Genomic DNA, 23,631 nt, shown 5'->3' with positions numbered 1-23,631 from the left:
AAGTTTTCTTATTATTTGTATAAAATACATATTATTTTAAAATATTAACTTATCTTTTTGGTTTTTGTTTTTTTTTTAGTATACTGTGTGGAATTTTGTTCCAAAAAATTTATTTGAACAATTCAGAAGAGTGGCAAACTTTTATTTTCTTATTATATTTTTGGTTCAGGTAAGCTTTATCACTCCATAAATTGTTAAGTTGATAGACATGAATGCTAAACATATATCTTCAAGGAAAAGTTAACATTGCGTTCTAAACCGTGTGACTATGGGACCCATTTTTTTTTTCTACAGAGCTTCCCCATTGTATTCAGTGAATACAGTAATGTAAATCACATCCAGATGTCTGAAAAATAGCCAGTGAATTTTAAGATCCGCTGTATTTTATTTTATCACTTACGTGTAATAGTGCTGATAATCATAATTAAAGCCAAGAAAATAGCATCATCCTTTCAAATGTTCTGCCTCAGAAAATAAAAACTTTGGCTTTTAATATACAGCACTTGTTTTTGGCACATTTCTGCCTGTGGAACCGTCTTTGTACAAAATTAATCTTCCTTTGGTTTTTCTTCTTTTTTAATTTATAGATTTTACTTTTAAAAGTTTTTATTATAATTTCTAAGAATCTCCATGAATATAGATTTTTATCCAGGAGGCCATTTTCTTAACTTAAATCATTGTAAGCTCTTTAGTTTTTAGTTTTTCACATTGTGCCTTTTTTCCCCTAATATCAGAATATCAAGAGAACAGTATGAAACTTGAGTATAAACCAAGATTTAGAATTAGTGATTGTCATTTTCCTTCAAAGAGGTTTTTCTTTTCTGATGATACGTTAGCAGTCTCTTTCAGTGTGGCAGTGAATTTTTTTTTATAAACTCTGAACTTGTCTCTCCATAGAACCTGGACCTTCAAAAGAAAAAAAACTTGTGAAGTAGTCACCTTAAAGCTTGAGGAAGCTTTTCTTTAATTGCATCCCTTTGTGAGCGGAAAAGGAACTTCTGGGTTTTTTGTTTGTTTTTTAATCAGTAGACCATCAGCTTGTTTAGTCAGAAAAAACGAGAAATTTACACTTATTACATACAAGTAACATGCATTTGTGAAATTACTGCCTAAGATCAGGAATTCAGCCTGTCTGTGGAATAGAACAAACTTAATTGGCCTAACCAAAGTAAACCAATATTAATAAATTATTAGACCCCTGTTCTAATAACCAAATATAATTACTGCAAATATTTCTTCTAAAGCAGTTTATTGAAACATCAGTTGTATGATTTAGATAATTGCAGCGTCGTTTGTTTTCCAAGTTGTACCCCTCTGGCTCTACTAGCTGTAACAAAATCACTTGTAGAAGGAAACCGTTTCCCTAGTCCCATTTCTTGTTTTCTCTCCAGTGTGAGTTTATTCTGGATCCCAGAATAAAAATTGACAGATTTTTTTTTTTTTTAGCATTTCTCTGGATGGGCAAAGAAATGTGAATTGAAATTCTGAATAGCTGTAGCTCCCCTCCAAGACAAATACTGAGGAAGACCTTAAGTACTCTATGTGTTAAGAAAGCAGAGAAACTGAGTCCACTCTAGCAATATTTGTGGGTATGCAATAGATTTAGATAGTCTACTAACCCCATATAATGGCTAACAGAGTGTACTTGTGAAACTGTGAAGTAAACTACATTCACTGCATAATCTCTCTCAAGTTACTTTTTCATCTGAACTATGATACATATTTTGTATGTTTTCAGATTTCCCAATAATTATAAGATTCTAGATGTTAATAGTGATATGTACAATATAAAATATAATACTCTGCATTCTTTCTTTTTTAATGCAGCTTATGATTGATACACCTACCAGTCCAGTTACCAGTGGACTTCCATTGTTCTTTGTAATAACAGTTACTGCCATAAAGCAGGTATGAAATATTTTCTGTTGCTTGCTTTCTTCCCAAGTCATTCAGAAGTTTTCTCCTCCAAAGTAAGATTTATTGTTGCGAAAGTAATTTTCATAAGAAAGCAAATTTAGGGCTTTCCTGGTGGCTCAGAGATAAAGAATCCACCTGCCAAATCAGGAGACATGGGGTCAATTCCTGATCCGGGAAGGTCCCACATGCCATGGGGCAACTAAGCTTGTGTATCACAAATTCTAAGCCTGTGCTCTAGAGCCTAGGAATCACAGCTGCTGAAGCCTGACTGCCCTAGAGCTTGTGCTCTGCAATAGGAGAAGCCACCTCAGTGAGAAGCCCATGCACTAGAGAGTAGCCCCTGCTCCCTGCAACTAGAGAAAAGCCCACACAGCAGTGAAAGACCCAGCACAGCCACAAAATAAATAAAATTATAAAAAGAGCGCAAATTTGTTTGATTCTGCATATGGTAAAAATTAAACTGAGGTAAGCCACTCTTATGAGGTACTTGGTGACTGATGGGATGATTACAGTTATTAAAGTATGTTGTTCCTTTAACATACCTAAGAAGTATCCAAAAGCAAGCATTTTGTATGTACAAACCAAGTTATGTGTGAAACAGATTGTTACAATCATCTTTGTAGAGTTTGGTGGTATTTAAAGGATATATAATTCAAAGGAAGGGGATATGTTTAGGAGTGAAGCATGTACTTCTGGCATGAAATTTTTGAATAAAAATTGTATAGTGCTTTCCTACTTTTTACAACTTTCTCTGTGAAATTGATTTTTATGTAAAGTTGTACTCTAAGGGAATAGCTTCAACTAGATCTGATTTGATATTAAAATCTAGGTGTAGAAAAACAGTATTATTGGATAAACATGACAAGAAATTTTAAAAATCCCTAGAAACGTCATGTTTATATAGCTACCACTTCTCAAAATATCTGCTCCCTTCCTCTTGAAAGAGTTAATTTGAATTTTCATGTGCCAGTTTGATGTTTTCATTTTGTAAGATTTAAGGATAAGGTTTAAATTGACATATAAACAAAATTGGCAAACATTTTATAATTCTGAGATGTAGTTTATTTATTACTTATTTGATAAAGGTAAGGGAAGTCTATAAATTAACAGTTAATCTAGCGTGTCTGAATAGCATGCTACTGGAGAAGGCATGGCACCCCACTCCAGTACTCTTGCCTGGAGAATCCCATGGATGGAGGAGCCTGGTAGGCTGTGGTCCATGGGGTCTTGAAGAGTCTGACACGACTGAGCGACTTCGCTTTCACTTTTCACCTTCACGCATTGGAGAAGGAAATGGCAACCCACTCCAGTGTTCTTGCCTGGAGAATCCCAGGGACGCTGGAGCCTGGTGGGCTGCTGTCTGTGGGGTCGCAGAGTCGGACACGACTGAAGCGACTTAGCAGCAGCAGCAGCTGTAAGTTTGATTTCCCTTTATTCACTGGTCTGTTGGAGACTGCTGCTGCTGCTGCTAAGTCACTTCAGTCGTGTCCGACTCTGTGCGACCCCATAGACAGCAGCCCACCAGGCTCCCCCATCCCTGGGATTCTCCAGGCAAGAACACTGGAGTGGGTTGCCATTTCCTTCTCCAGTGCATGAAAGTGTAAAGTGAAAGTGAAGTCGCTCAGTCACGTCTGACTCTTGGCTACCCCATGGACTGCAGCCTTCCAGGCTCCTCCGTCCATGGGATTTTCCAGGCAAGAGTACTGGAGTGGGGTGCCATTGCCTTCTCCACTGTTGGAGACCAGGATTTAAGTCAGTAAGCATCCAGATCACTTAATACAATTACATATTCATTTGGTTTTTTAGATGTCATTTATTGCATCAAAGTAACAAATATTTGTCCCTTGGACTTCTTTTTTATATATAATTTCTTCTTTGGTGATTTCATCAAGTCTAGCGGGTCTAAATTTACATGTATCCTGAAACTATGCTCTGAACCTCAGACACACACAGAAAACAATTTGTGCTTGCAAATACAACTATTTCCTCTTGGACACCTTAAGCGTTTCTGACCTCTGTGTCACTGTCTCATTCACTACTCTGGTCTTTTTGCTTATATCATTTCTCATTCACTACCTATTCTGTTGAATAAATGCTTGTTTTAGGTTGTCTGTCATCTTCATTTGAATGTTTAGTTCTCTGAGGGCAGATACTTTGTTTTATATTATCAGTTTGTTACCAGTGACCAGAACAAGGTTATGCACATTTTTGACATGAAATAAATATTTGATAGATGAATGAATGAACCTCTTGAATATTTTTAAGAAAGTGTTAAATGTTGAAATACTTCTTTCCTTGGTTTCCCAGTATAAATTTAGCCAAATAAAGAGTGGATTTAGTTGGAATATGATGCTGTAACTAAGTTGAAAAGATGTTGGTGAATTTATAATATATCTTCCAAAGGAGTGAGTTTAATATAATAATAATAACTTACAACATGTCTCTTTCCAAAGTGAGTCATTTGTCAAGATGGGAGACATTGGAAATGCAGCAGATTTTAAGGATAACATCATCAGTTTAGTTTTGAAATGTTTAATGTTATTTATGAGACATCAAAATGGAAATATTAAGAATGCATTTGGATATTTAAGTTTATTAGAGTCTGGAAATACAGGCTGGAGATAGAAATTTCAGAAGTTTTTGAAGACACAGGGATGAAGAAATCGGGTAGTAGGAAGTAAGAGAAGGGTGAAAAAAGGGCCCTTTAAGATGATATAGAAGGAGCCTCCCATAGTAAACTGAGAAGAAGTAACTGAAGAGGTACTATGAAAACCAGGAACATGTGTGTGATGAAAACCAAGTGAAGAGAGTGTTTCTAGTAGTAATGAATGCCAAAGTAGTCTAACATGGTTCTAATGAATGAAATGTTTGGGGGAAATTATGTTTCCCTTTCTCATTTGATAAAAAGTATCTCTGGGGAAGGGAATGGCAATCCACTCCAGTACTCTTGCCTGGAGAATTCCATGGACAGAGACACCTGGCAGGCGAGTCGGACACAACTGAGCGACCAACACACACACACACATCTTCTAATTACACAACTGAGTGACCAACACACACACACACACACACATCTTCTAATTATACTAAGAGGGGCTTTTTTTATTCTTTTGATGCTTACAGGGTTATGAAGATTGGCTAAGACATATCTCAGATAATGAAGTAAATGGAGCTCCTGTTTATGTTGTTCGAAGTGGTGGCCTTGTAACAACTAGATCAAAAAATATTCGGGTATGCATTTAATAAATAATAGAAATCAATTATATATTAAAAGCAAAAATTCTAATCTGATTATATTTTAGTTAAAGTCTGCTTTCCTACATTAAAATATTGCAGTAGACCACTTGTTTAGAACGCAATAAAAATAAGTCCTGCCTTTTAAAATCTGTATATTCACTTTTCCCCCAAATTCTTCATAGGTGGGTGATATTGTTCGAGTAGCCAAAAATGAAATTTTCCCTGCAGATTTGGTGCTTCTGTCCTCAGATCGACTTGATGGTTCTTGTCACGTTACAACTGCTAGTTTGGATGGAGAAACTAACCTGAAGGTTTGTACATGTGTATGTTTGAGTGTGGCTCTTAGTGAACAAAACATCTCTGGATTATAGTGATATTTTCCTTTGGTTAAGGTAATAAAGTTTGACCTGATAAAGGAGAAATGTTTTAAATTACTATTAATTACTTCATGAAAGTATACATTTTACTTCAAGGTTAGCCTCACATGGTTTAAGCAAGTTAAGAAAAGTAAAAAGTGCTTTGGAGAAACTATAATCTTTCAATATACTGGTGCTTTTTTAAATAGCGGCACATTTAAATTTTTCTCAATTTTCAAAGTACAATCAGAGATTTTACTTGATTCACTTTTTTCTACCTATTAAATGTATTTGCAGTAAACTTTGAGCAGTGATAACTATTAACACACTTACAGACTTAATTTCCTTGTATGCAAATGCCCTTTGTAGACCGATAGTCACAGTAGCTCTTTTTACTGCTTGTTACTTTACATTCTTCTTTCTCTTCTCTTCTGCCATCTAGCTTAGTGATCTCAAGTACAGAATGCTATGATTTCATTTGTAAAAGAGATTTGAAATAAATGATGTCTAAGGTCCCATTTAGATCTCAAAACTGTGGGCTTTAACTTTTCTTTTTTTCAGACACATGTGGCAGTTCCAGAAACAGCAGTATTACAGACAGTTGCCAATTTGGACACTCTTATAGCTGTGGTAGAATGTCAGCAACCAGAAGCGGACTTGTACAGGTATGATGTGATAGTCACCGTATTCATCTTAAGTCTGTTTACAGATCTCATTTTTTACAGTTATAAACATGCAATGAAATAGCTGTTTGAAAACATCATTGGGGGGAGCAAGGTGGGAAATCAATTAAATGCGGGCAAAGCTAAAAGCAGAATTTGGCAGAATTCTAAGCTGAAGTATTAAAAGCTGTGCTTTTATTCACATGTTTCTCCCTATTATCTTCTACTTTGGTGTGAACTGGCTTTATAACAATAGCAGTAAACATTATAACAATAGTAGTTATGAGGGAAATAAAGTTATTTCCTTAGAAGAAAATAATCTAATGGTGTGTGTGTATATATATGCACTCAGGCACATGTGTATATGTGCTCCATGAAGGGCCATGTCTTTGTGTTCGTTAGGAACTAACTCATTTTAACACTGTAAGTCATCTTTCAGTGAGCTATATGCTAATTATTGCCATCTATGAAATGGAAACAACTTTCATTATTAAAAACTTCCATGAGAAAACTACTCATTTTTACTCAAAAACGGGTAAGAGTAACAATCACAACCACATTGTAAAAATTGACCTCAGCTTTTTGTCATTCTCTGCATTTGTTGGCTTAAGATGTTATCATTAGTCATTGGCTTTTTCAGATCTCTTACATATCTTTGCTCTGGATCCATATATTTATAATGGAATTTTCTCTATGTGGTATAAAAACGTTACATTTTCATCAAAAACAAAAACAATGTGGAATTTTCCACTTAACTATAAAAATTTGAAGTTCTGTGCATTTAAATTATAAGATAGATTTAACTGTGAAGAATTCAGTGCTTTGAGTTCTATATTGCTGTTATTTCTAAGTCTCAGAAAAGGATGAATTATAAAAAGATTGTTGAAAACTAGAAAATGATGCAGCATTAAGAAAGCATAAGATTAATAATGAGATCAAATGTGACTAATGCTTTGAGTGGTTTTGCCTTATTTGAAAAATGGGGAGAAAGTTTAAAAAAGCTTTTTAAAATAAGAAATACAACATTTTATTGTCACCACTGGGAGCACCTGACCCCCAGGTCTGCTCTTAATCAGAATACATGATTTATAGCCAAATGTCAAGTCATCTTTGAACTTGTATGCCTATCCCCAACCAGGGTTCTATTCCCAGGCCCAACATACTCCTTGAGTGTCAGAGCTGTGGATAATTGCATAAAAATTACAGTATTCTGCCTTAGGAGGCTGCAAAACAGAATGGAGAAGGAGAGTGGCAAATTCAAGAAAGCCATAGGCAGAGTCCAAGCAGTAGTTTTTAGAGGGCAAGAAAGGCCCAGGATGTCAGTAGTCACAAGGGGAACGAGATACTGAGGTCACAATCTGTTGGAGAATGAAGGATGGGAGAGGCCTGGGCTGGGAAGCAGTCCTGGTCCAGAAGGGGTCAGCCAGAGTTAGAAACCCTGGAGGCTGTGAATCAAAACGCAGTGGATCAGGGGACTCTGACACGAAGGAGTTGGACAGCTGGTCAGAATGAAGAAGGTGACAGCATCACCCATGACCTGTAGCAGCAGCAGAAGCAGGGTGAGGTTTCCCTCACTCATGGGCCCAAAGACTAAGTAGCACGTGGATGAGGGTCATGTTGTCACACTCCATGGAGGCACTGTCGTCACTCTCATTCTGGTGCACTGTCACTGGCCAGAGGCTCTCTGCTACTCGTTATGGTAGAGCAGCCCCATGACAGTAGGAAAAAAAGGCATAAAGTTAAAGGAAAAGACATAATTGTCCCAGTAATCACCTTCCAGCTCCACTAGGAGGTTGAAGACAATGATGGAAGCAGAAGTGACTAGCAACTGGCCAGCCTCTAGGCCATTAATTCCTGCTACAATTTTGATGGCAAAAGTGGGTGAAATAAACCATGAGGAGAGCTAGTGAGACAGCTGTGGGCAGCAACAACAGCTTATGGCACCAGCACATATTTGTACATCATCTGCAAAGCCCAGGAAAAGCATGCAGGGGATGGCAGGGAGTGCACTGCTTGGTGGGGGAAGGCTTTAAACTGCTCCTCCACAAATGGAACGGGATGAAGCAGAAGAGCATGAGAGGGAAAACAGCACCACTGATCACTCCCTGAGAATCTAAGAATACTAATTTTTTAAAGCTTAGTGACTGATTTACCTTTGTAATTTCTAGTATGAATATTGGATCATCCATACATGCAAAAGACTGGTTTTGTTTCATGTATAAGAATAGTACCAAAACTTTCTTGAAATTTTCTGCCTATTGATGTCATAAATGTAATATTCATTTTTTTGTAACATGATGAATTCTTTGATAGATTCATGGGACGAATGACAATAACTCAACAAATGGAAGAAATTGTAAGGTAAGAATAAATTTGCATTATCCAATCACTTTTAAGTGAAAATTGTTTCGGGGAGGGACTAAACTCAAGTTAAAGGGAGATTAGATAAGTAAGCAATGGGATCATGAAAAAGAGTTGAAAACATTTAACGTTTCATCTTCTAGCAAATTTCCAGCAGCAGCAAATGAGATGAGGATGAAGCAAATACCGTGAAATAACATTAAAATAAGTTAGTAAGATTATTGGTGTACTAGTATTTCTTTGTCTAATAATATTAGGTAGTATTAATAATATGAGATAATAACATAAAGGAAACAGTGGTTCCTGTTCACATTCTTCTTACACATCTAAACTACCACCACCTAAGTCTAGAATACAAAAAATGTCTTATGGTCTTCACTTCAAAATCATTCCTCACAAACTAGAGTACTGGGCAATCTAGAACTTCTTTACTCTTCTGTTTGGTTGCTTGGTTGTTTTGGTTTGTTTTCCCTCAATATTCAGGTTAATTTCTGGTACCTACATGAAAAACTTCTTGTCATTTCAAAGATTTTATGATAGGGTGAGATTACATTGTTACGCATGACCGCAAAGCTGAATTTAGAATAAATCTTGGAATCAACCCTTGAACGTCTGATTAGCATTCCACCTATTTTCTGGAGATGTTCAGTTTATACTGGCTGCATAAAATAAGATACTAACATAAAGAACTGAGAGTTTGTTTTAATAAAATCCTCAAGACAAGCCACCAAAAATATGCATCAGGATGAATTCACATTTTTAATAAAAGTTAACATAGGGGCACGTTCAGTGAACTCGTAACAAGGTCTTTGTAAATTTAGGGACCCCTGCTGAACAACAATGACTGGGTTTTATTTTGATTTCTATAGTGACATAATGGAATGCTTGTGTGGATACATAGTATGACTCGCATTAAGATATTGTGGCTGGTAAAGTAAAAGAGCAATTAATGTTAGCAAGGAGAATGTTTTGGGTTTTTTTGTTTGTTTGTTTTTTAAGAGAGCCTTGTTCTTTGCTGAAGCAACCAGAGTGAACTAATGAATTTTTTAATTTGAGGCTTTCTACCATTATATCCTAATTTTATATGCCAACTTGAGCTCAAAGTTTTTCTATTCATTGTTGGAACCAAATGAAAAAGAACTGTAATAAAAAAAGTAATAAAAAAGTCTCCTGAATAATTGATTTTGGAATATCCATTCATTGTGTTCCAAATATATGATCTAATAAAACCATACTTGTTATACATAGCCAAACACCTGACCCCTGTATTCATTGGATTTTTTTTAGTGTTTGGGTTTATAGACCTCTTCAGAATTGGTTCAAATTCTGTTTAATTCGGATAACCTTGTATGTATATTTCAGAAAAGCCTTATGATAAGGAATATCAACAAAATTAAAGCTTTTTAGTCCATCCATAACAGAGTTATCATTTGCTATCACTAAGAAAATACAATTTTCCTTTCTAGTTATTTCTTCTCGTTTTATATCTCCATTATGGAGAGAAATTCAAACAGCAAGAAGAACCCCATGCTTCAAGAAGTATGCAATGCAAGTAGTCAAGTTGCAGTGTTCATCTTGCCTAAAAAAAATACTAACTCACTTACTATGCTATCATTTGTAACCTAGTATAATTTTAATTGTGCAGAAAACATGCAGTAATACACAAATCATAATACAATTTATGTTTACATTGCTTTTTTTCTTCACGCAACCTGTTTACATTGCATTTTAAATCTGTATTTTCCCTTTGAAAACTGTTTATTGATTTTGGTCAAAATTTTAAAATTTCATCCTCTGTAAAACATTTTTAAGTTATCACTTAATTTTTTGGTTTTGTTTTATGTCTAAACTTCTAAAACTAGTGGCTTTCTGATGATATCTACAGGCATAATCTTACTTCTGAGTCATTGACCTTAAAATGACTGAAATGCTAAAGCACATATTTGTTGTTACAGTAACTAACATCATGATTGACCTAGACAGCTTTATACTAGCTGAGATTTTGGTTTTATGTGAAAGCATTGTTGTAAGTATAGCTTTGAGTCCCTTCTGTCTGCTAAAGATGCCATTTAAATTTTACTTGAATTTTTAATAAATTTAATGCTTTTGGTTATTTTTCCCCCTAGACCTCTGGGGCCAGAGAGTCTCTTGCTTCGTGGAGCCAGATTAAAAAACACAAAAGAAATTTTTGGTTTGTATATATTGAAAAATTTTAATAATAGATTTGTTTTGATACTTTATATGAAGTATTTTTGAAAGCACAGCATTTGTGTTATTTTGGTTAGATAATTTATTGTCTGTGATAATTTTCTTTCAAAGATTGTGTTAATATAATTTTGTGTTACATTTTTTCTTAATTCTGACTTTTGAATAATAGATTGGAACCTTGCTGTTATATTTTCTTTGTGAATACTTCGTGCTAAGAAGATAATTCTGGCATTTGTATTAATGGTGTTGAGAACTATATAATCTGGCACCATGGTACAATAAACCACTTGTATTATTCCATTATAGTCAGATTGGATTGTTAAAACTGCTAGCTCATTTATTCCTTTAGCAAATTCTTACTATCTGTGACTGTATATCAGATGCTGTTTTTACATACACTGACTGGATTAAAAGGATAAATAAATAGTGTTCTTACATTGGAGATCTCAATTCACTATGCTCTGAGTCAACTCTAGTTAAATTGTGAAGTTAATGATAACCTTTAGCTGTCAACTAGCTCCTCACCTTTAAGGAATGGCCGTTAGCTTTTGAGCTCTTCTTTCTCATTCTTTTGTTTTCTTTTAACTGTACTATATCTTATCTCTCAGTGTTAGGCTCTCTGATAAAGAAATCCATAATTTTTTAAAAAGAGTAATGAGTGTGACCAAAATATGGAGAGATTGGAACTCTCATACATTGCTGGTAGGAGTAGAATGTTCCAGCTGCTGTGGAAAATAGTTTGGCAGTTCCTCAATAAGTTAAACATAGAATTATAAACATATCACCTGGCAATTCTACTTCTAGATATATACCTTAAAGAACTGAAGACAGGTGCTCAAAGGCTTGTATGAGAATGTTCATAGCAGCACTGTTTACAATAGCCCAAAGGGTAGGAACTGCCCAAATGTCTATCGACTAATGAGTGGATAAACAAAATGTAGGCTGTCCAACTAATGGAATATTATTCCCCTATATGAAATGCAGTACTGATAAATGCTGCAACATAAACTTTGAAAACATTATGCTGAGTGAAATCAAACAGAAAAGGCCACATGTTGTATGATTCCATTTATTTTAAAAGCCCAAAATAAGTAAATTCATAGAGATAGAAACTAGATTAGTGGTTCCCAGGAGCTGGGTAGGGGAATGGGAAATGATTGCCTAATGGGTTCAGGGTTTTTTTTGGGAGGAGGGGGGCGTTAAATATTCTTAGGATGGTTGCACAACATTGTGAATGTAACTAAGTACCTCTGAATTAAAATGGTAAATTGTATGTTACGTGTATTCTGCCACAATTTAAAAAAGGAAACCATAGTAAAGTTTTATGGTTTAAAAAGTCCAAAGAAACCTCCAGGACTTTTAGGCCCTCTCATATAATGCTGTATTTTAACACCTCTCTAGCGGTAATACCTTTCACAGTCTTAAACTTTAGGAAATTTAAATGAATTTAAATTTATTTACACATAAATATGTGTATTCCTTTAGATGAATTTGCTGCTGTTTTCCTAAGCACCGCCTCTCTGTGTTGTACCATTCTGTCTGATTTCTCACATTTCTATAATTTTGGTGCCCTTTATCATTTGAGTTGTAATCTCTGCCTTTAAGGAATAATTCTAATAGTGAAAATTCCAGCACAGATCTTTAGGAAGAGAGCATGATGAATATTGTTCCTCACATCATACTGCTTAGGAATAGGCAGAAACATTTATTGATCGTTTTTCTGTTTCTAGGTATTTTGCTAATTTGTCACACAACCTTGCAACAGTTTTAATGAGGTTATTTTTTCCCATTTAAAGATGGAGAAATTGAGACTCGGAAAGATTAAATAACTTGCTCAAGGTTGCAGAACTAAGTGGCAGAGCTAGCATTCAAACAAAGCTCTAACTCCAAAGTTTGTTTTTGTTTTTGTTTTTTTTAATAAGACTACTCTTACCTAATTTTAAGACTGCTCTTCCCAGTTTTAGTCCCATTATTACTGTCGTTCTTTCTCATCTCAGAGTCTTTCTCATAGGCACATGTTTTTAGAATAGCAGTTTCCTTGTATTTACTTCATTTACTGTGACAGATTACCATATTATCTTTCCATTGCTTATGAGATTATGTCTAGACTCCAGATCCTGGCATTCAAGGCCTTTCAAACTGACCCCAGTCCATTGTTGGAACCTAATAGAAAGTGCTTTTCCATTTCTGTCTTTGCCCTGTAGTTAGTACACTATTTGATGTATCTGTAATGGCATTCTCTGCTATCTTTATCTTTCCAAATCTTTGCCCCATCAGTTCCAACTCCAGCAATACCGCTTTCATTCAAATGTCTCAGTTATCATTCAGGAACAGAATCTATATGGCTTTCTCAATCAGCAGGCTGAATGACTGGAGTTTCCCAAAAACCTCCAGGACTTGAAAGCCGAATTCTAACAACTGTCAGTTGATACATTTTTTAAGTTGCTTTCATGCTAGTGAGTACATTCCTTTTGTGAAACATGGTGGAGGATTAGTTTAAGACTGTTTTGTTTTTCAGGTGTTGCTGTATATACTGGAATGGAAACTAAGATGGCATTAAATTACAAGAGCAAATCGCAGAAACGATCTGCAGTAGAAAAGTAAGAAAACTATTTTATTTACACATAAATAGGACTGTTGATATGGATATTATATATGTATAAAATATGTGGTATAAATATATGTTTCAAGTCAACAAAAGATGGTATCCTTGAGAATAGGGAGAGTTTCTCATTTTTTTTCAATTCTGATTTATTGACATACAGTTGATGAATAATATTAGTTTCAGGTGTAGTATGTGGTGATTTGACATTTGTATCAATTATGAAATGATACAATGAGACTAGTAATTGTCTGTCCCCATACAAAGTTACTGCAATATTATTGACCATATTCCTTATACAGATATTACATCCTCATGTCATTTATTTTATAACCAAAGGTTTGTACCTCTTAATCCCTTTCACCAATTTTACCCATTCCCCCAATCCTGTCAGGCCAACCACCTATTTATATCTATGAGTCTGTTTTCATTTTGTTTTTTTAGATTCCACATATAAGTAAGATCATATGATATTTGTCTTTCTCTGTCTGACTTAGTATAATACGCTTTAGATTCATCCATGTCACTGATGGCAATATTTCATTTTTTTATGGCTGAGTAATATTCCACTGTGTGTATATATACCACATCTTTTTTATCCATTCATCTATTGGTGGACACTGAGGTTGCTTCCATATCTTGGCTATTGTAGATAATGCTACAGTGAACATTGGGTGCATATATCTTTTCAAACTAGTGCTTTTGTTTTCTTTGAGTAAATACACAAAAGGGAAGTTGCTGGACCATATGGCAGTTCTGTGTTGACCTTTTTTGAGGAAGCTCCGTATTGTTTTCCATAGTGGCTACACCTATTTACAGTCTCACCATTAGTGTATTCAGTTCAGTTCAGTCACTCGGTCGTGTCCGACTCTTTGCAACCCCATGGACTGCAGCACGCCAGGCTTCCCTGTCCATCACCAACTCCCGGAGCTTACTCAAACTCATGTCCATCGAATCAGTGATGCCATCCAACCATCTCATCCTCTGTCATCCCCTTCTCCTCCTGTCTTCAGTCTTTCCCAGCATCAGGGTCTTTTCCAGTGAGTCAGTTCTTATCAGGTGGCCAAATTATTGGAGTTACCACATCAGTCCTTCCAGTGAATATTCTGGACTGATTTCCTTTACGATGAACTGGTTGGATCTCCTTGCAGTGCAGGGGACTCCCAAGAGTCTTCTCCAACACCACAGTTCAAAAGCATCAATTCTTTGGCACTCAGCTTTTTTTATAGTCCAACTCTCACATCCATACATGACTGCTGGAAACCATAGCTTTGACTAGATGGACCTTTGTTGGCAAAGTAATGTCTGCTTTTTAACATGCTGTCTAGGTTGGTCATAGCTTTTCTTCCAAGGAGCAAGTGTCTTTTAATTTCATGGCTGCAGTCACCATCTTCAGTGATTTTGGAGCCCCCCAAAATTAAATCTCTCACTGTTTTCTAATTGGTGTATTAGAATTCCCTTTTTTCCACATCCTTACCAATACTTGTCATTCATTGTATTTTTGATGATAGTCATTTGGACAGATATGAGGTGGTATCTCGTGATTTGATTTGCATTTCCCTGATGATTTGGGAAAATGTCCAATTAGATCTTTTGCCAGGTTTTTAATCTGATTGTTTTTCTGATGTTAGGTTGTATGAATTTTTATATATTTTGGATATTAACCTCTTGTCAGATATATTATTTGTAAAGTTTTCTCTCATTAGGTGGGCTGCTTTTTTGTTTTATTGATAGTTTCCTTCACTGTGCAAAAGCTTTTTAGTTTGATATAGTCCCTTTTTGCTTTTGTGTCCCTTGCCTGCAAATATATATATATATGTATATATTTTAAGGAGATGCAAATATATATATATATATATAGTATATGTATATATTTTGGCCATGCCATACAGCATGTGGAATATTAGTTCTCCAACCAGGGATTGAACCTGGGCTCACAACACTGAAAGCTCAGAGTCCTAACTACTGAGGACCACCAGGAAACCACCCCTCCAAATATTAAGATCAATGTCAAAGAGGAATGGATGCTTTCTAACATTTATGTATACATGTAGCATTTTGCACAATATTTGGCATATTGTAGATGCTAAAATAATGATTTTAAAATAAAAACTGTTGAATAATAATGGAACCACTTGAGCGGACTAAACCTCCTACAGAAAAGAATTATAAAATCTGGGCAGAATATTAATAAACAAGTATTTGAAAGCATTGGAAAGTGATCAAAAACAGAAACTGGCAAGGAGTCTACTCCTGAAAAATGACAGCAGCGACAAGGGGGAGTGCAGCTTTTTACCTGAGGGCCCTTTTTACTTACCGTGCTGCTGCACAGGCTATGAGAGAGCCTGAGCTTTATCGTGTGTAGACGTTAGAGGACAAAGTTCAAAGCTGAAGGAGCAGCTAAAAAGGGAAAAATCATTTAAGGGAATGAACTCCAAAACAGGCACATAAATTCTACCCAAATCACTGGATAAAAAGAAGCAATTAAACCCAATCTGAGAATAAAGAGAAGAAATATTTAAAATGCAGGCTTTAAACAACAGAATAAAAAACAAGCAATAGACAAAATTAAGAGCCAAAAGTTGCTTCTTTGCAAATATTAAAATAGGTAAATCTATACCTAGATCGGACACAACTGAAGTGACTTAGCAGCAGCAGCATACCTAGATCGAAGGATCAAAGGGAAAAGAAGCGGTAGAAGAGAGAAAACTTAAAAAGATTTGCATTGCCTCATTTCAAGACAATATAAAGCTACAGTAAGTTTTGTATGATTTTAGCATGAAAAGATAGTTCAGTAAGTTAAAATATAGAGAATTGAGAAATGGTGATTTTCAACTAAAGCATTAAGTGAATTCAGTGAGGAAAAAGTCTTTTCAACAAATGATGTAACAACAATTGGATATTCAAATGGGAAAAAAAATAATAAACTTCAACTCCTGCCTTACACTGTACACCAAAAAAATTTTTAGGGTGGATCATAGATCTAAACATAAAAGCTAAAACAATGAAACTTTTAGAAGAAAACTTTGGAAGATATCTTTACAACCTGGAGATAACTAAGTATTTTTTAGAACACAAATAGCATAAATAAAAGGAAAAATTGATAAACTGGACTTCCTCAAAGTTAAAAACTTCTCATCAGACTACACAATTAAGAAATGAACAAATAAGCCACAAACTGGGAGAAGATATTCACAAGATCTATCTTACAAAGAACTTGTATTCAGAATATATAATGATATATTAAAAACTCCTATATGTTTATAATAAAAACAGCCCAGTGAAAAAAATAGGTAAGATATGAATAGATATTTCACAAAGGAGAATATACATGTGGCCAACAGGCACATGGAAAAGTGTATATCATTAGTCACAAGAGAAAGTAGAACTACAAAGAGATACCAAGACGCACTTATTGAAGTGGTAAAAATGGAAACTGAAGGTTCCAAGTATTGGCAGATATGGAGCAGCTGAAGCACTTCTAAGTAATCTGTGGGTCAAATAGGAAATTTCAAAGAAAAAATTTGTAAATACCTAGAAATTAATGCAAATACAACAATCACATTTTGTAGAATGTAGCTATAGCAGTGCTGAGAAGAAGATGTATAATACTTGTATTAGGATTCTTTAGAGAAACTAAGCCAGTAGTTTATACCTAAGTTACATATAGGGGGAGATTTATTATAGGAATTGGCTCACGTGGTTGTGGAGCCCATGAAGTCTCAGTCGGCCAAATGCAAGATAGAGACCCAGGAAACTCGGTGGTATAATTTAGCCCAAATCCAAAGTCCTAAGAACCAGCAGCTCTGATGTCCCTAATCAAGAAGAGACAGAATTTCCCCTTCCTTCGCCTTTTCTTCTTGTTGTTGTTGTTGTTCCATTTGAGCCCTCAATGAATTGGATGATGCCTGCCTATATTGGGGCTTTCCTGGTGGCTCAGACAGTAAAGAGTCTGCCTGCAGTGCAGGAGACCCATGTTTGATCACTAGGTCAGGAAGATGCCGTGGAGAAGGGAATGGTTACCCACTCCAGTATTTTTGCCTGGAGAATTCCATGGACATGGACAGAGGAGCCTGGCAGACTACAGTCTATGGGCTTGCAAAAAGTCAGACATGACTGAGTGACTAATTGCTATATTGGTGAGGGCATATGTCTTTACTAAGTCTGTGGAACTAACTATCTCTTCTTCCAGAGACACCCTCACAAACACATCCAGAAACAATGTTTTACCAGCTCTCTGGTTAGCCTGGTCAAATCAACACATAAAATTAACTGTCACAGCACTAAATAATGACATTGAAAAAGAAACACCAATGACAGAAATTGAAATTTAAATTATACCATTTGCAGTCACCACTCCCAAAGAAGTACCTAGGTGTACACCTAACAAAATCCATATAAAATCCGCATGCTGAAAAGAACAGAATGTTGATGAAGGACTTTAGAGATAAAATATTAAGCTTGCCCAGTGAAAAGAAGAGGAATTTTAAAGTCAATTCATGACTTGTATGATTTTGGGAAATCTACAGAACGATTTTTTAGTTTTGGTCACCATCTTTAAAAAGGATGCAATCTCTTCCTCACAGGTTTTTATAAATATTAGACAAGCTTGTTTTTTGTTTAACATAAGACAAGTTAGTGGATGTGACAGAAGTTCTATAAAATATCAGTGCTATACAAATATTAATTATGTTTGCACATAAAGTAAGATAGGTCCTGAAAATGTAGAAAATCTTTTGATAATTATTTACAGCAAAATAAGTGGCCAAAACTGTCATTTACTATAAGTATTTTGAACAGTAGCTTAGCTATAGTAAATATGTTTGTAATCGTATGTATCTGTTCTTTTATTTCTAGTAAATAGATTTAATTGAATGGTCATAAATTGTGTCATTTAGATAGCTATCATAATATCTTATATATTTAATGTCTTATTTAATACCAATAATAATTTCCAAACAAATGAGTATAGTAACATGTTATTGATACATTTTATATTCTCTTTTTTTCATTTCAGGTCAATGAATACATTTTTGATAATTTATCTAATAATCCTTATTTCTGAAGCCATCATCAGTACTATCTTGAAATATACATGGCAAGCTGAAGAAAAATGGGATGAACCTTGGTATAACCAAAAAACAGAACATCAAAGAAATAGTAGTAAGGTATTTTATGATGTTCTTGACTCTGTTATAAAGAAAATTTTATTCTTCAGAAATTTTATATCTTTTAATGCTTTGTAGTGACTTCTGATAGGAGTTATCCGTGTCATCCCCTAAAAGTATTATTGTTGAAGGATATCAAAAGGATATTGCATGTGAAGAATAGCCAACATGTTTGTACTGGTATGCTTTTTACATTTTAGGACATAAGCAATTATATTCCCTATGACATAATTTGAATGGTTAAAGAAGATCACAAAAATTTAGATTATCTGTATTGGCATTCCACTTCAGTACTAGATATTGAAATTTTCATTCCATTTACTGTTTATTATAGATTGTAACTAAAGAGTAAATTAATTAATTTTCATTTCTATCAGAGTAATTCACTGGGCTTCCCCAGTGGCTCAGTGGTTAAGAATCTCTGCCTGTGATGCAGGATACGCGGGTTCAGTCCCTGGGTCAGGAAGATCCCGTGACTGACAAGAATGGCAACGCGTTCTTGTCTAGAAAATTACATGGACAGGAGAGCTTGACGGGCTACAGTCCATGGTGTTGCAGAGTCAGACCTGACTGAGCAGCTGGGCACAGGCTTGCGCACAGGCACAGAAAGTAACAAATTAAGTAATTTGGTTTTAATCTTTTTTTCTTTCTCTTTAAGATTCTAAAGAGCAATAAATGTGTTGAAAGGACAATTCAGTAAATGAATTTCAATTCATGAGGCTATTCTGTTTCAGAAGATAGTTAATAGTCTATTTAAATGTGAAACCGATTATTTTCTTCAGTGATGATAAAGAAATTCTCATATTTTTTCTTACCAAAAATCATTTTTTTCCCACAGATTCTGAAATTTATTTCAGATTTCCTTGCGTTTTTGGTACTCTACAATTTCATCATTCCAATTTCATTATATGTGACAGTGGAACTGCAAAAATTTCTTGGATCATTTTTTATTGGCTGGGATCTTGATCTCTATCATGAGGAATCAGATGAGAAAGCTCAAGTCAATACTTCTGATCTGAATGAAGAACTTGGACAGGTAAAAATGATCCTTTTGTTTTTCTAATTTGCTATTTTTATCAAAACAATAAATGTACAAAAACTAATAAAACTAAATATTACAAAACTTATACTAAAAAACAGCCCCACTTTCTTTGCTCCACACCTTGTTTCTTGTTTCCCATTTTGAAATCTTAAACTATTCTTCATTATTTAGCATTGTATTTTTATATGGTATTCTTTCTGGATTTTTAAAGTTGAGACATTATTTACTATGAAATATAAAGATATAACCCTTACACTATTCCTTCTACACACATCCCCAGACATATACCCACTTTGCCTCTCCATAGCTCCCCAATATTGTTAAATCACAATTTGGGATTTAATAAATATTCACTTACTGATATTATTAGAACTGTTTTGTTATAGTTTATTAACTCCTAGTTCTCTCTGTGTGCTGTGTAGTACTATAATTACATTTTTCTTATGTATTTTGGTTTTGTTAGACTTAATTGTTCTATTTTTCCATTCTCTTAATTTTCATTTACCACAAACAAATCTGACGAGTGTATGAACCATCTCTCACATATTCAAACACAGCAGGTAATCTAGGATTTCCTTTCTCTTTTTTATTCTGTTGCTCGCTTTCTCGTTTGAAGCCTTTCATTTTTCTGCTTCAATTTGGACTTCTTTCTGGGCCAGCTTCTCAGCTGTCACCCTGGACTTCCTTTTCCATCACCCTAGAATTTCCCTTGTCTCCCATCTGTTTTAAATTTCCTGCCCTCTGCTTCCCATGTCTTCCCACCTGTTGCTTATTCTCTTATTTTGGTGGACCACATCTTCTAATAACTTCTTCTGAAAGGATGCATAAGATGGATATATTTTGAGTTTTTGCATGTCTAAAAATATCTTTATTCCCTTCTTACACTTGATTAATAATTTAGCTGGGTAACACATCCCAGGTTGGGAATTATTTTTCCTCAATATTTTCAAAAGCAGTTCTCCATTTTTTTTCTGGCTTCCAGTGTTTCTATGAGAAATCCAATCCTATTCTGAGTCTCAGTTTTTCTATGTGATCTGTTGTTTTGTTTCTGGAAGTGTTAATGTTTACAATCTTCTCTTTGTGCAATGAATCTGAAATTTTATGATGATACACCTTGGTGTCTTTTTTTACTCCCTTTGGGCAAAGAACTCCGAGTCCTCTTAATCTAAAACATGTCCTTCACTTCAAGGAATTTTCCTTATTTCTTTAGTAACAAGTCTGTTTCTGTTTTGTGGAATTTTATTTCTGAAATTTATTAATTTGGGTGTCAGACCATTTATCCTAATTTCCTAATTCTCTTTGAATTTTCGTTTCCGTGTTTTTATAATACGGTTTCAGGGAGAAGTCATGCACTTTTATCTTTCCACCTATCTTTTGGTTTATTTCTATGATAATATTTTAAATTTCTAATATTATAGTATATCAGAACAGTGTGTTTGTTTGGCTGTGCCCTGTGGTTTGCAGGATCTTAGTTCATCAGTTCTGCTGTAATGTGACATATCCATTACTAAAAATCACTGTGCTGTGCAAAATTACTTACTAAAAACCACAGGGTTTATGGGAAAATGGGATTGGGGTATAACATAAACTTTGTCAGTAATACATTTAAAATGAAAAGAGAGGAACCTGATGACAACAGTACTTGCTAAATTATTAAATACAATAAATATGGTAAATACAATAAATAAGTACTACAATAAATATGGCACTTTATCTTGAAAAAGACCTAAAGTATACTTGTAGAAGTGGCCATCAGAAGTACTGCAGCTGGTTTTTGTGTGTTATTTGAATTTATTTATTTGGCTGATGGGTCTTGGTTTCAGCATGTGGGGGCATGCAGGATAAGCTCTTCCAGTTGCAGCATGTGGAATATAGTTCCCTGACCAGGAACTATTTCTGCTGTTGATTCAACAAAAACTATCAGTCACCTCTATAGATGAACGTAACTCTAAAGATGCCACAGACTTAAAAAAGTATATAAATTTTAAATGTTTGGTGTTACCCTGTTTCCGTGGCATCATTAATTATTTGTACTCTCAACATGAGTATATCAATGTTAATAGGTAAACAACATCAGGAGACAGAGGGCAGCTTTTTTTTTTTTTTTTTTTTTTGGTCTAATATAAGACCCTGAACAGAAAAGTTTGTTTTCTTTTCTATCTCTAGGTGGAGTATGTGTTTACAGACAAAACTGGTACACTGACAGAAAACGAGATGCAGTTTCGGGAATGTTCAATCAATGGTACAAAATACCAAGAAATCAATGGTAGACTTGTATCTGAAGGACCAACACCAGACTCTTCAGAAGGAAACTTATCTTATCTTACTAGTTTATCCCATGTTAACAATTTATCCCATCTTGCAGCCGGTTCCTCCTTTAGAACCAGTCCTGAAAATGGAACTGAACTAGTAAGCAATTTTTAAGTTAATAAATGGGAATTTCATTTGAAATAGTAATTCTTTGTAGTTGGTGAGTTGTAGGAGAAAATGTTTTAAGTGTTAGTGGGGCAAGAAATACACATTTGAAATGTTTATACTTTGGTTCAGCATTGAGAATTTATAGTCATAAGCCAACTTAAATTGTCACTTATTATGTATCTACTTTAGTTCTCTAGGTGTTTAAATGAGACTAAGTTAAGGAACGCGCTTTCTGCCTTGAAGTAAATAAGACTTTGTTAAGGAACAGAGCTTAAATTTATTTAATACCTTTTCCATCTCAGTTCTGCCACAAAATAGTTTTTACCTTTACTTGCAATTTGGTTATGTCTACTAAAAAGATAGTCAGATGTTAAAGGGTCATAAGCAAACATGACGTCTTAACTCTTTGGAGTCAGAAGCAGCCAGCTAGCTATTACTTATGCAATTCAAGATTATAGCACTCTTGTTCTACATCTTTATCAAATTACAAACTGTATTTAATGGTATTTTTTAGAATTTTGTTTCTGGTTTCCTACATGTTATTTGGTATTGGTATTTTTATTGTGAATATTAATTATGTTTCTGCAGACTAAAGAACATGATCTCTTCTTCAAAGCAGTCAGTCTCTGTCACACTGTGCAGATTAGCAGTGTTCAGACTGATAGCATCGGTGATGGTCCCTGGCAGTCCAGCTTTGCACCTGCCCAGTTGGAGTACTATGCATCTTCACCAGATGAAAAGGCTCTCGTGGAAGCTGCTGCAAGGTAGTTTAAGTATAATTTTCAAATCTTCAGAAAAATACCTTTTAAATAAAAGTGTGAAAATACAAGAAAATACTTTTAAATTCTCAGACAAAAAAGCACATAAAAATATTTTACATAAGAATGTGAAATGTCGTTAATTTTGTTGTCAAGCTTGCATTAAGTCGTATTTTGAAGAGATCTCTTTAAAAGTCTACTGCATTCTGCATGTGTGCTCAGTCCTGTCTGACTTTGTGACCCTACAGACTGTAGCCTGCCAGATTCCTCTGTCTGTGGGATTTCCCAGGAAAGAATACTGGAGTAGTTTGCCATTTCCTCCTCCAAGGGATCTTCCCAACCCAGGGACCGAACCTGCATCTGCTGCATTGGCAGGCAGATTCTTTACCTGCTGAGCCATCGTGGAATACCCATACCCAAAGTTAACAACAAGCCAAAGTAATTTTGTTACATAAATTTTAACACATTTATTATAGGCTAGCAGTGTTATCAAATAATGGCCCTTCTACTGGTCCTTCCATTCCTTCAGTCTTCTGATGGCAAGTTTTACTGTGACAGCAGAAGTAGTGTTGTAGTAGGTCCAGGCACCACTAGCTACTGTCTGATTGCTATGACATATGTGGTGAGAAATACTTGTGTGTGTATTGTTTTGTACCAACTCTCATCCTTTAAGTTCTTAAAAATAATGCTATATATTCTCAAAGGAAATACTTTAATACATCTTAAACTTATATTTTAAATGTTTTTACTCAAGTCATATTGTAAAATATGAAATGTTGTTCAGTTGCCCAGTCGTGTCCAACTCTTTGCAACCCCATGGACTGCAGCATGCCAGGCCTTCTGTCTCTCACCATCTCCTGGAGTTTGCCCAAGTTTATGTCCACTGACTCAGTGATGCCATC

The 23,631-nt window shown here is 35.0% G+C and overlaps 1 protein-coding gene across 4 annotated transcripts in view; it reads left to right on the top strand.

The window, feature by feature from the left end:
- Positions 1-23,631, top strand: part of ATP11B (ATPase phospholipid transporting 11B (putative)) — a 118,894-nt gene that overhangs the window by 32,584 nt on the left and 62,679 nt on the right. For 3 of the 4 annotated variants that reach the window (XM_055568949.1, XM_055568948.1, XM_055568950.1), the window contains exons 3-14: positions 80-169; positions 1,828-1,908; positions 5,041-5,148; positions 5,337-5,465; positions 6,072-6,175; positions 8,486-8,533; positions 10,660-10,724; positions 13,260-13,341; positions 18,361-18,511; positions 19,350-19,547; positions 21,720-21,962; positions 22,560-22,735. In XM_055568949.1, coding sequence (XP_055424924.1) covers positions 80-169; positions 1,828-1,908; positions 5,041-5,148; positions 5,337-5,465; positions 6,072-6,175; positions 8,486-8,533; positions 10,660-10,724; positions 13,260-13,341; positions 18,361-18,511; positions 19,350-19,547; positions 21,720-21,962; positions 22,560-22,735 — 1,475 coding nt within the window. Of the gene's footprint in view, positions 1-79; positions 170-1,434; positions 1,590-1,827; positions 1,909-5,040; positions 5,149-5,336; positions 5,466-6,071; positions 6,176-8,485; positions 8,534-10,659; positions 10,725-13,259; positions 13,342-18,360; positions 18,512-19,349; positions 19,548-21,719; positions 21,963-22,559; positions 22,736-23,631 lie in introns of those variants that run through there. The other variant, XM_055568952.1, reaches the window with a different exon arrangement.

This window comes from Bubalus kerabau, chromosome 2 (genome assembly GCF_029407905.1).
Source record: "Bubalus kerabau isolate K-KA32 ecotype Philippines breed swamp buffalo chromosome 2, PCC_UOA_SB_1v2, whole genome shotgun sequence".
Lineage (NCBI taxonomy): Eukaryota > Metazoa > Chordata > Mammalia > Artiodactyla > Bovidae > Bubalus > Bubalus kerabau.
Note: the sequence above shows the minus strand (reverse complement) of the source record. Positions and strands in the feature narration are given on the sequence as shown.